The 12,373-nt window shown below is 53.1% G+C and overlaps 1 protein-coding gene across 1 annotated transcript in view; it reads left to right on the forward strand.

Moving 5' to 3' along the window:
• Nucleotides 1-2,389: 2,389 nt before the first annotated feature.
• Nucleotides 2,390-12,373, forward strand: part of NEGR1 (neuronal growth regulator 1) — a gene marked incomplete at both ends in the record, with an annotated part of 170,738 nt that continues 160,754 nt past the window's right edge. Inside the window, one exon of the mRNA XM_079536595.1 lies at nt 2,390-2,676. Within this exon, the coding sequence (XP_079392721.1) occupies nt 2,390-2,676 (287 nt within the window). The remainder of the gene's footprint in view (nt 2,677-12,373) is intronic.

The following is a 12,373-nucleotide window of genomic DNA, read 5'->3' on the forward strand; positions in this document are numbered from 1 at the left end:
AGGCTGCCCAGAGCCACATCCAGCCTGGCCTTGAATGCCTGCAGGGATGCATTCTGAGTATTTTATTGAGCACTTCTGGACATGGTCACAGTCTGGACTACGCAGAAAATGGAAAATGCACTTTATGGAAATTTCAGCATTTGCTTTCAACCGTGTCAGCAAGAAACACCCACCTGAGTACCATGGCTTCTGAAATTATCTGTGGGAGAGATACTTATTTAAAAAGACATCTCTGTTATTTCAGTACTTGGCAAAACCATTCGTTCCATTTTTCACATGAGATTTAAATATAAAAGGTAGATGTTTGAAAATAGACATACAGATATCTTTTGTTTGAAGACGTGCAAGTGGTGTCTGCGTTTTCCCAGGCCGATCCCTTTCTCAGCTCTCACTGCTCCCACCCCTCAGATGGGATTCCCAGAGGCTGCATTCTGTGAAACCTTCTCCCCATTGGAGCTCGTGGCCCCAGAACCCAACGCAGGGAGAGCTCTCATGTAGCGCTGCACAGAAACATCACAAAGGGCTCTTTGGAATCGAAAGCTGACAGATTATTTGTTGCCTTCTGTTGTTTGTTCCAATTTTAGGCAACTTGAGCCACGTGTGAAGGATGCTGAGCAGTCTCTGGGTGCTTCTTGGGAGGCTTTGCACTGTGGTTCTGATTTGTGTGATGTGTTCGTGGCAGGAGAGAGAGGCAAAAAGCAGAAATATTGGGGAAGGTTACTGGAGAAGGTTCGTACAGCAGCCTCGAAGCTTTTCAATTAAAATTTGAGAACAAGGATTACCTTTGGGAAGGCTTTATTCATTACCTGTCAGCTTCTAAAGTTCTCTGGCCGCTGTAAACCTTCCAAGGAATTTGTGAATTTAGACACAGAATCTGACTGAGAATACAGAGCAGAGTGGGGAGGGGATGGCTTGTTTGTTTCATGCTGTTGGTTGGAATCGTTCATTTTCTGAGGTGTTTCCCAAAGTTCCCAAGCTGTCTGCCATCTGCTCGGGAAGCAGAAGAGCGGGGCTTTGCTTAGCAGGGATGGTGCCAGGGCAGCCCTCAGCTGGGCAGTGAGCTCCTGAGGATGGTGCTGGACGAGACAGCCAGCAATGAGGTGGGAATATGGGAATAATTCCCAAAAGGTATCTCAAAAGGAAATGTACACACGGCATTGGTCTGTCTGATTGTCCCAGAGCTCTGTGAAAACACCGGGACGGGCTGTTAGCAAAGCTGCCCTGCTGCAGCACAACTCCCAGGCCAGGCATGCCACGAGAGCACTGCTGCCACGGATGCTGCTGGGAACCTTCACCAGGCAGCGCAGAGCAGAGCAGTGCCGGCTCCCCCAGAGCCCCCAGTGTGGCTGCAGTTGGCAGCCAGCTGTTGTGTGTGAGGAACTCCAAAGAATGAAAGCAACCCGGATTCATGCAGCACCGCTGCTGTACTGGGAGGGCTGTCCTCCCCCACGGAGCCACTTTTCAATCTATGCCCACATCTGCTGCCTGTTTTCTACTGCCCTCCTGGGCCTGGGGGCAGGTGGGGATGCTCAGGTGAGGGAATTCAGCTGCTGTTGCCTTCCTGGGCTGCTCTGATGGCTGTCAATCAACAACCAGTGAGAAAGCCAGGGCACAGGAATCCGAAAGAGAACAAAATAATACAAAAATTAATCTGGGCTATTGTTGATAGAGATTTATGTGGTCTTTTGCGAAGGTAACAGAATGTTATTCTAGACGTGGCTTTTGCCTTTATTCGAAGAGGAACAAATGATTTGTTTGTTCATTAAGGTCGAGCAAAGATGACATCCAATGACTCCTCCAAGATTACAGAGCTCTCCCTAAAATCAGCTCTGGACTGTCACACCAAGCCTTGTGTGGGTGACCCAAGCAGGGTATGGCTGTGGCTGGCTGTATGTGAGCTCCGTGGTCCCGCAGCTCTGCCTCCTCCTGCCAGCAGCCCCACACACTTGCAAAGCTCATCGTACCTTGGGAAGATCTTTTCCCCAAAGTCTGAGAAACATCACTGAAGATCACAAACGCGTTTCAAAGTGCACTTGGAAGAAAACCTCAAAGGTGAGCGAATGTTAGAGCAGCTGCAGGGAGATACTTTGCGTGTCTGTCCCAGCAGGTGTTGCATTTCGGGCTGCGTTCGACGGATCCCAACTCCGGCCGTTCCGTCGTCGTTACAAAATGCCGGCTTTATTCGGGTGAGCCCCGGGCCGAGGTGGGCTCTGGGGGCCGCGCGGCGCCCGCAGCCGAGCCGTGCCGAGCCGATGCGGGCCGGCGCGCGCTCCCGCCGCCGCCAGGACGGTTGCCAGGCAACGGCTGCGTGGCAACGGGCTGCCAGCCCGGGGGCCGCCCGCCGCCGCGGCGCGCAGAGCGCAGAGCGGGCGCGCTGCCCGCCCGGTAGATGGTGCGGCGGCCGCCCGGGAGCAGCCACGCGCCGCGCTCGGCCGCCGACCGCGGGCAGCCCACGGGCAGCGCTCGGCCGCCGCCGGGCCCAGGGGCAGCGCGGAGCGGCGCGGAGATGGTGCCGCTGGTGCGGGGCGCCGGGGGCTCCCACCAGTGGCTGGCGGCCGTGCTGCTCGGCCTCTGCTGCCTGCTGCCCGCCGGGCGGCTCGCCGCGCCGGGAGGGGACTTCCCCGGGGCTGCCGCGGACAGCCTGGTGGTGCGGAAGGGGGACACGGCCGTGCTCAGGTAGGAGCGGGCGGGGGGTCGGGGCTTCGGGCCGGGGGGTGCTGAGCGCGGGGCCGTCCCGAGCCGCCGCTGCGGTCCGTCCTCGCGTCGTTGTGCCGCCCGGCGCCGCTCAGCCCTGCTCCGCTCCGCGGCCGCTGCGGAGTTCCCGCTCTGCCCGAGTCCCCGTGCGAATGCCGGCGTCGCCCTGCCCTCGTTGCTTTCCCGTTCTAACTCTCTCTGCCTGTACTTTTGTCGCCGTTCCGTCGCCGCGCGCGGTTTCTCGTTAATCTCGGCGCGATCGCCGCGCCGCTGTGCGGAGCTGCCCGAGCCGCGCTCCGCCCGCGTGTCCCTCGGCCAGCCGGGCTGCGGAGCCTTTGAACGGCTCTAAACCCGCTGCACCGGGCCGCGGGGCATCTCCTACGGAATTCGGGATCGCTGTCCTGTCTGCCGTTGCTGCAGCGGCTCCCGAAAATCCAGCCGCTGTCCGCGTAGGGCTGCGGGCAGCGCTCTGCACGCGTGCCCCACTCGCGCTCCGTGCCCGAGCCGAGAGCTGGCCGTGTCTGCGCGCAGTGCGGGGAACGAAGGCAGCGCGGAGCTGCGGGCGCTGCGCTCTCAGCCGGCGCTCGATGCCGTTAGCGCGCAATGAATCGCCTTGAGAAGCACCTCGGTGCCGAATCGACCGGTGCTCTAAAGGTTCTCTGCCGGAGCTTGTCAGCCGGAATCGGTGCGGAATTCTAGGCCTGCGTTTGTTGGAAACTCAGTGTTTGTGCAGCTGGGTGGATTACATAAATGGGATCGGGCTCTGGGGATCGGAACATCGCTGCTGTCTCATGGGCGAACGCCTGCTCGGTAGCGAGCTGCTGCTGAACGGAGCGCAGTCACTGCTCGACTCCGGAACAAAGCAGTTAGATGGGAAACAGCGCGGTGTTGTGTCTGTGGGTTCTCATCCTCCTTGCACCAAGATTAATTTCTTTCATTTCCTGTGCTTTCCGTGGGCTTGCTCTCAAGTAGGAGTTTGGTTTGTTTTCAGCTGCTAACGCAGCTTGAAAGCCACTTGTTTTCAGGTGTATCACTAGAACAGATACGCTGTAAATTGCTGAGAGTACAGGGCAGCAAGCGTGAATCGCTCCAGGGAAGTGCTTTCCGAAGAGCATACAGGAGATGTGTGGGGTTGGGCAGGGCTGTGTGCCTGGAATCTCTGGGTGCACGCCGTTGTGCTCCTCAGAACTGTTCCTCGTTGCACATCTGTACCATGGATGTGTATGAGAAGCAGTGCTGCTGGTTCCCGGAGCGCTGGATGCTGGCAGCTGATGTAGGTGCAGGCTTGGTGCAAGGCAAAGCAGTGCAGGGGCTGAAAGAAGAGCGTTTCCTTGCAGCTCCCAGCCCAGCTCCTCTTGGTTTCTTCAGCTGGGGGATGGCAGTGCCCCGTCCTATCGGCACAGCTGGGTTCCCAGCACCGGGCTGCTTTGCTCCCTTCCTCCCCATGCTGTGGGAATGAGGGCTGCAGGGAGGCACCTCTGGCCCACACACAGGCAGCTCTGCACTGAGAGTGTCTGCCGATTGTTTTTTAATAATTAATGATGGAATATGGGAGTCCTTCACTTGGCTTGCAGTCAGCGCTTTCCTGGTTGAGGGAAGGTGGCAGTGGTTTATGGGATGCGTGTTTGGCCCCGATGGGCTGTGGATGAGCAGTGACAGCCTGTGGGACGGAGGGGCTGCTGCTCCTGTGGGTCAGAGCACAGAGGGAAGCACGCAGAGCGTGGCAGGAGTGCTGTGAGAGGCTGAGGGGAGCACACCTGCTCCAGCCCTCGTCCCTGTGTTCACTTTCCATCATCTTTACCAGAAGTGAGGGATGAAACATCCTTCAAGTGCTGAGGCTTTCAGATAGAAGCCTCCAAGTGCTAACGTGAGGTAAAGCAAGTTGTGTGGATCCTTGATTGATTTGTGCTGTCCCACTGCTGTTTGTTTCACTGCTGATTGAGGTCTTAAGGAATTCTGGCTGTGATGCAGCTGTTTGGTACAACAAACTAATTTGAGGAAGCCGCTTGTTTTCAGGTGTATCACCAGAAGAACAGATCGCTACCCTGTAAATTGCTGAGAGTACAGGGCAGCAATCTGTGTTCCATGACCCGTGTTTCTCTGGTGTCTCTTTTAAACACCTCCCTGTGCAGGGAGGGATGCAGCCCTGGGTGTGCAGTGACCCTGTGGCACTGACGGCACTGTTGGTGCTTCAGGAAGAGGTGACCAGCCCAGAGGAGCTGGGTGAGGCCCCATCCCCTCCATAATTTGTAAACAAAAGTTGCTTGAAGTATCTGAAGTGCAGAGCTGAAAATGATCAAAATGGTTTTCTCAAGCAAGCAGGTTTTTTTTCCTGCATTTTGCTTTTTTTTACAGCTCACAAACGATTAAAGCAGATTTACCTGAGAGCCCTTTCGTAGTGTGCAATCACAGAAAATTAAGCTTTAGAACTTGACATCTTTTAAAAACAAAAGATACGTTGCTGCTGTCTGAGCATAGAATAATTTATTAAATATATACTCTAGGATACTTGAAATGATGCAGCTTTTTCCCTGTAAGTGTTTAAGTCCCAACGCTCCTTAGCGGGATGGATGTTCCCAAAGCATTGGATGAGAAGCTGGGTGCTGGAGGCTGGCAGAGCCTCCTGCAGCCCCACGAGGAGAGATGCAGAGCCCCACACCCAGGAGGAGCAGCCCAGCACCAGGACGTGCTGGAGGCACCCAGCTGGGAAGTGGCTTCCAGAAGAGCAACCAGGAGTCCAGGTGTACCAGCAGTGCCAGCAGGTCTGAGGTGATCCTGCCCTCTGCTCAGCACCTGGAGCACTGGGCCAAGTGCTGGGCCCCCAGTGCAAGAGAGACCTGGAGCTGCAGAGAGCCTCAGAGATACTGCAGGGCCTGGGGGAGGAGGAGAGGCTGAGAGCTGGAGCTGTTCAGCTTGGGGCAGGGGTGGTTCAGGAGGATCCCACCCACAGCCATCTGTCCCTGCAGGGAGGTTTAAGGAGATGGAGCCAGGCTCTGCTCAGCGGTGCCACTGACAGGCGAGAAGCACTGGGCAAAACCTGGGCCCAGGAGGTTCCCCTGAAAGCCAGCACTGAGCACAGGGTCACATGTTTGGTAAGGGACCTGGGGAGGTTGTGGGGTGTCCTCTGTGAGATGTCCAGAAAGTGCCTGGGTGATGCTGGGCTCAAGATGCTGGAGGCCCTGCCGCAGCATGGGGAAAGGTGGGCACAGGGGTCCTTGCCAACCTCATCCTTGTTCTTTGAATGCTGTGTAGGAGCGTGCTATGTAGGCAATGTAATGAGTTGACAAACATGCACAGTGTTTCACCGTGTCTTACAGCAGCAAGCAGAGGCAGAAGTGTCCCCACTCTGATACTGATGAGCGTAGCTGTAATTCTGCAGAAGAGGCCCACTGAGCAAGATCCTCGGGGAGCCGCAAAGGTCGTCCTGCAGCCAACAGACCTTGCAGGCAGCCTGTTTGCTGTGGGGAGGCAGGAGCAGTGCTTCTCACTCCCAGCTCCTCCATGTGTTGTGGTTTCTCCATTTTCTCTACAACTGGTCTCTTGTTGGCATTAAGAGCACAGATGTGTAGCAGGCAGCCCATCTGAAACACTGCCCATCTCTTTCGGTGGCTGCTTCCCAACATGTTCTAAAAGAGATCCCTTTGGGGTACAAAAGAGAGCTTTTCACATTAGGTGGTGCCTAAGGTACCTGAAAGCTGATGTGACCAAGTATTTGGAGTGAATCCTGTTTTCTTATGGTTCAGGTCAGAGATTCAGCTTTGTTTTCCTATATTTTGTTTTTCTCTTGGACGTGCAGTGCCTTTGGTGAAGACTGAGTTCCCTGGGTGCAGGGTATTCTCTGACAAATCAGTGAGAAATTATACATGGGCAGAAGTGTGGAGATGCGTATGAAGAAGTCATCAAAGAAAATGAAATAAATTCTAGCAAAGAAAATGAATTCATGTAAGTCCCTCCCGAGCCTGTGTCCAGATGTGAAGTGTCACAGCATTTTACAGCATCGGCTTTACAAAACAAGGGGTTTGCAATTTTCTGTCCTGTAAAATACGCTCTGAGGCGTGTTAATGGCTGTCAGGCTCACTGATTTCTTTATCACCGTTTGACTGGTGCAGGCAGTTGCTAGCAGAACACGCGCTCTGTGTTTTCTGCTCTCCTGCTTGCCCTCTGGATGCGCCTCATGGCAGTGTCTGACCCGCTCTGAAGTCACTCTGGCATAGGGATGGATTCTGCCCTGGCCAAGGAAAGTTGGCAGCAGCAGCATCTCAGCCCATGCCTCCAGTTCCTGTGGCTTCACACATATCCTGGTTTTTAGACCCCGTATCTAAGTGGCTGGGCTGGGGCTGATGACTTCTGGGCCTTGGGGCTTCATGGCACTTCTCTCCCGACAAGAGCTGCCCTTTACAGCAAACGGTCTTTGCAAAAGAGCCACAGTGGTCATGGAAAGCTAGCAACAAGTCTATAAAGTGTAATTCATCTGCCATCACTCAGACTCCTGAGAAATGGGAGTTTGGAATGCCGGGTCTGCGGTTGAGTAGCAGGAGCATAAAAAGGGTATATGGTGTGTTTAAATATTAAGAGACTACATATTTTAACATTACAGTCCCTCAAATTCACATCCACACACCAATGTTGAATACGGTTGTCTGCATGCATGTAGAAGTTCAGATTTAAGGGGGCAGGTAATGCAATAAATATGAAAGATTTCCTCTCTCCTTTATGATTTCAGATGGTCTGTTTCTGACTTCCATGCTCTTTTGGTATTCTTGTGCATCTCAGGATCATGAATTATTTGGCCGTGTGAAGCTTTGTTCCATCTCTCTGAAATATAGCTGTGTTATGTGGACATCCACAGGCACACACAAACATCCCTCTAAAAGGAGGCTGTTCTTTGGGGACGGCTCTCACGTTCTACAGCCCTACCTGTTATTAAACAAGCATATGTTGGCACTTGCCTCTTGTCTGTGCAGTTAAAATAAATGCATTCAGAGTCAATTGAAATAATTATTTTAAACCATTGTCAATGTTTCAGATGTTATGCAGAGGAACTAGCAAAAAAAGGAATGAGTAAAGAGCGAAAAACAGCTTGTTCTGAAGAATTTTCTGAGAAACAAAACGCAGACGTGACCTGCTTCGTTTAGCCATAGACAGCTGATCTGGTCCCACACTGTGTGGTGCAGGCAGGTTGAGCTGGCTGCAGGCCTTCAGGTTGCAATGGGCACGGCAGGGCTGAGCCTTCAGGTTGCAGTGGGCACGGCAGGGCTGAGCCTTCAGGTTGCAGTGGGCACGGCAGGGCTGAGCCTTCAGCTTGCAATGGGCACGGCAGGGCTGAGCCTTCAGGTTGCAATGGGCACGGCAGGGCTGAGCCTTCAGCTTGCAGTGGGCACGGCAGGGCTGAGCCTTCAGGTTGCAATGGGCACAGCAGGGCTGAGCCTTCAGGTTGCAATGGTCACGGCAGGGCTGAGCCTTCAGGTTGCAATGGGCACGGCAGGGCTGAGCCTTCAGGTTGCAGTGGGCACGGCAGGGCTGAGCCTTCAGGTTGCAATGGGCACGGCAGGGCTGAGCCTTCAGGTTGCAATGGGCACGGCAGGGCAGCACTGGCTGCAGACATTCAGCTTGAGGGAGGTTCAGCCAGCAGTGAGCAGGAGCAGGGCAGGTTGCTCTGGCTGGGTGCAGTTCTGGACAGTGTGTGTGCTCTTGCAGGTGATGGTGGCAGCCCGGCCGTGGTGACCTGCCATCTCACAGCTCAGGAAGGCAGCTGGTGTTCACGCAGGCTGTTCTTGGGGCTGCATCTCCCTGCCTCATCGCCTGCGAAGATAAGGCTGTGAAAGAGCAACCTTTGTCTCCCTGTGAGAGCGCTGTTCCTCATGAGGAATGGGGAATTTCTGTTAAATAACGCTCTGTTAAGGCTCTGCGTGTTGGCAGGGTGGGGGTGGGCTGCGGAGCCCTCTCAGTTCTGGCTGTCTTTCAGCCTTTGAGAAGAGACGATCAGTACGAAATCCACGTCCTTGTGGGAACAGAAAGGTCCCACTTAGAAGCACAGGAAGCGGCTCTACGAATCTGTAAATTTTCCATTTTCCCCAACTCAACCCAGACATCAATTCAAGGTTCGTTCTAACACAGTGTTGTGCTTGTTTAAGTTATTTCAGTTTGGAGGCAATCAGTCCTTTCTTTGCACTGATCACGCTCATGGTATTGCTGGGTGTGTGGGGTGGGCGTGCAGGGACATCCATTGCATTGCTGGGTGTGGGGTGTGTGTACAGGGGCAGCAGCGTGGCAGAGGCTGCACAAGCTCCTGTGGTTGCTGTGCTCTGGAGCCTGTTCTGCTCCCACCCCAGGATCTACCAGGCTACCCACCATTTTTCAACTCTGCAGAAAGAGCCTTTCCTCCTCCAACCAGATGCATGTTGTTGTTTTCCTGAGATCAGAGCCACCCAGCACAGGCTGGGTTCATTAGCACACTGCACGCTCCTGTAGATGAAGATGGAAAATAGGCCCAGTGAAACATTCAGCCCTCCCAGCAGCGTCTCGTGGTGCTCCTTCAGTAATATTTTCTTATACACAACTGTGGGGGCCTCAGTAGGTGTCTGCAGTAACTCTGGCTTTGCGTGGTGCATTACTTACAAAGCCAGTAGAGATTTGGTGGTGACTTCATCGTGAGCGTGGTCCAGCACAGAGTTCAGCCTGAAATGAGGCTGCCTCAGCTGCTAGCGGTGATTCTGCAGTTTTTGAGCATCTTCAGGCTCAGTGCTGTCTCTGTCAGTGGGTGGCTGTAGGCATACGTGCCAGGGTTGAAGTCTCATGTCATTGTGAACAGCCAAAGTTTTAGTTTTTATATCCACTGAACTCTCTCAAAAATATGAGTTGAACTAGAACTCGCTCTGTTTTGTAACAGAAAACCCGTCAATCTGTTTGAAAAGATTTTCCCTTGGCAACAGCAGACAATCTGGTGGTCAGACAGCCAAACAGCTATCATTAGTCATGCATAATTAAAACAAAGAGAGTATCCAACTGTTAGCAGTATCAGTTTTGTCTCGAAAAAATCTAATTAGCATACAATGCATGCAGAAATCTCCTGCAATTTTTCTTATGCAAATATCAATGTAAATGAAGGAAATTCTATATATTCATGTACAATAGGCTGTGTTTTTTTCTCTGCTTATTTAAATATACAGGAATAAGATATCTGTCCAGCTTAGTACAGCATCTCTGGTATGCCTGCCACATTTACATAATGCGGTTCTGTCAGAAGGATGCAGGAACTTCATTCCCTCTACAAAACACAGGCGTACATAATTTACTATACAGTTGTATGCCTTTGATACTTCACTGGGCTCACGTTAGAAATGTTTTTAAGGTGAATATAATTTATCCTTATCAATCAGTGCTTGAGGACGAAGCGCTCCTTCTCTGCCCCACCGATTCCCATTGGGCGCGGACGCGGCTGTGGGTTTGTTCCTGATGTGAAGAAGAGCTGCAAACCCCGGGCTGTTGGCTTTTGAGGAAGAGCTGCAGTCTCCATCCCAGCCTGGTGCCGCGCTGCTGGCTGGGAGCCGCGTTTCCTGGGGGCACGGCCTGCCCAGGAGGTTGTGCAGAGCTGGGAGATGCTGGGATGGCCGCAGGCGGGTCGGCGATGGGAGCTGGTGGGAGCAACCTCACCCACATGTTGTAACAGCAGCTGAGGAGCAAAGCAGCGCTCCGACACGGCGCTGCTATTTCTCACTAATTGGAGATGGTACCGTCTATAAACCGCAGGTCTAGAGGCACGCTGAGGCTTTGCTGCTAGCTACAGGCTTGGTGTACTTAATTAAGCATGAGTGACATAAGGCAGTTCTCTCCAAGGAAAACACAACTGAAGAAGGGAGGGAGAAGCTTCAAACAAAGTTCTGGTTGATTTAATGTGGATAAGGTGTATGTGTGGCTGTGCAGAAGGCAGCAGCAGCATCCCTGCAGGAGGCTGGGCTGGCATTGGGCTGCAGGACATGCCCTGGTGGGCTGGGCTGAGAACAGGGTGCTCAGCCTGCTGGTGACAGCTGTGCAGTTTCTGCTGTCACAGAATCACAGAATGGCCGTGGTTGGAAGGGACCTCAAGGATCATGAATCTCCAACCCCCTGCCACATGCAGGGCCACCAGCCTCCACATTTGATACCAGAGCAGCTGTGTTGTGGAACAGGTTCTACGTTCATCCACCTGGTAGCTATGTCATACAGGAAAGCCCTTACCTTTTCTTCAGTAAAATAGTTTCATTTCTGACTAAGAAAATGGATATATATGTAGGCACGCATCGGAATTGTTCATAGATGCAGTGCTGGGTTTCTCTATGAAAGCTGTTAATTTCATGTAGCAGTTGATAATTTCTCTGATCGTGTTTCTCTCTCTGGGCTGTGGTGAGGGTGGGTGCCACGTGCAGGCGGGAGGGATTGCTCTGTGCTGCTGTGGAACACCAGTGCTGCTAGAGGAAATGAAGCAGTATCACTTAAACCAGTTCTTTCTCTTTCTTTCCCCTGTTTGCTGTGCCCAGCTGTGCTGGTTGTCCAGAGCTTTCTTTTACAGTCACAGAATCATAGAATGGCCTGGGTTGCAAAGGACCACAATGATCATCCAGTTTCAACTCCCTGCTATGTGCAGGGTCACCAAGCAGCAGACCAGGCTGCCCAGAGTCACATCCAGCCTGGCCTTGAATGCCTGTTGTAGAGGGCAGCCTACATTCCAGCAGGTTCTGTGTGGGGCAGAGTAAGGCTTATGGAACAGTGCAGTGCACCTGCAGTCTGAGCAGGCAGGCTGGTGTGATCCTTGTGGGAAAACTTCCACAACTTTTCCAGCATGCTTGAATAACCAGCTATAGCGCTGAGATATCCACAGATGAGCTTTTGCCTCCATTTTTGTGAGTTCGGGGCTTCAGGAAGAGCAGTGACAGTTTGCAGGGACAATACAGTGGAGCGTCGTTTGGTTGTCCTGGGGCAGAAGGCATCCCTGGGAGACATGGAGGTGTGCCCAGCCCCTGCCATGCACATCCAATGCATCTAGCTGGGAGCAGAGCATGGGGAAATGGCACTGCTGGGCCACCCGGGTGCTGTGAGCTGGGCTCCAGGGATCACAGAAAACACGGTGGGGGAGGAGGCAGCTCCACACATGGTGTTTGGTTCTGTGTGGCCGTGGTGCTGCTCACTCAAAATGTTCAGCCTGACACAGGAGCTCCAGACGTAACCCCGGCTTTTGATAAACTGTGGTGTCACTTAATTTTAGAACAGAGCTGCGAATGCGTGATGGGAAAATGAAAATGTTAAATATCAAAGTCAATATTTTAAGTAAGTGGTACATCGCAGTCGGAATAAACACGTTTTTATGTTGTGTGACATGGTCAAAATAAAGTGCGTTTCATTACTGATGGAGTTCAGTAGCAGATGAGGCCATCCGCACGGCACAGCGCAGAGCTGCTGCTGGCTGGGAGGGCTGCATGCTGCCCAGATGTGCACATTGGCTGAGTGAAGGTCAGGAATTCCTTCTGATGCCAGGGAAGAGGAGAAGAACTCCCTGCTGTTGCTGCTGTGTGATGGAGGACAGCAGAGGTCTGAGTGCCTCGGGTGAAGCACTGAAGGATGTTCATTTTCTATAGTGGCTTTTCTGCATGTTCCAGGAAACCCAGAACCAAGTGCAGAGGGGATGACAGCAGGCAGTGGCAGG

Source organism: Tetrao urogallus (genome assembly GCF_951394365.1).
Source record: "Tetrao urogallus genome assembly, chromosome: 5".
NCBI lineage: Eukaryota > Metazoa > Chordata > Aves > Galliformes > Phasianidae > Tetrao > Tetrao urogallus.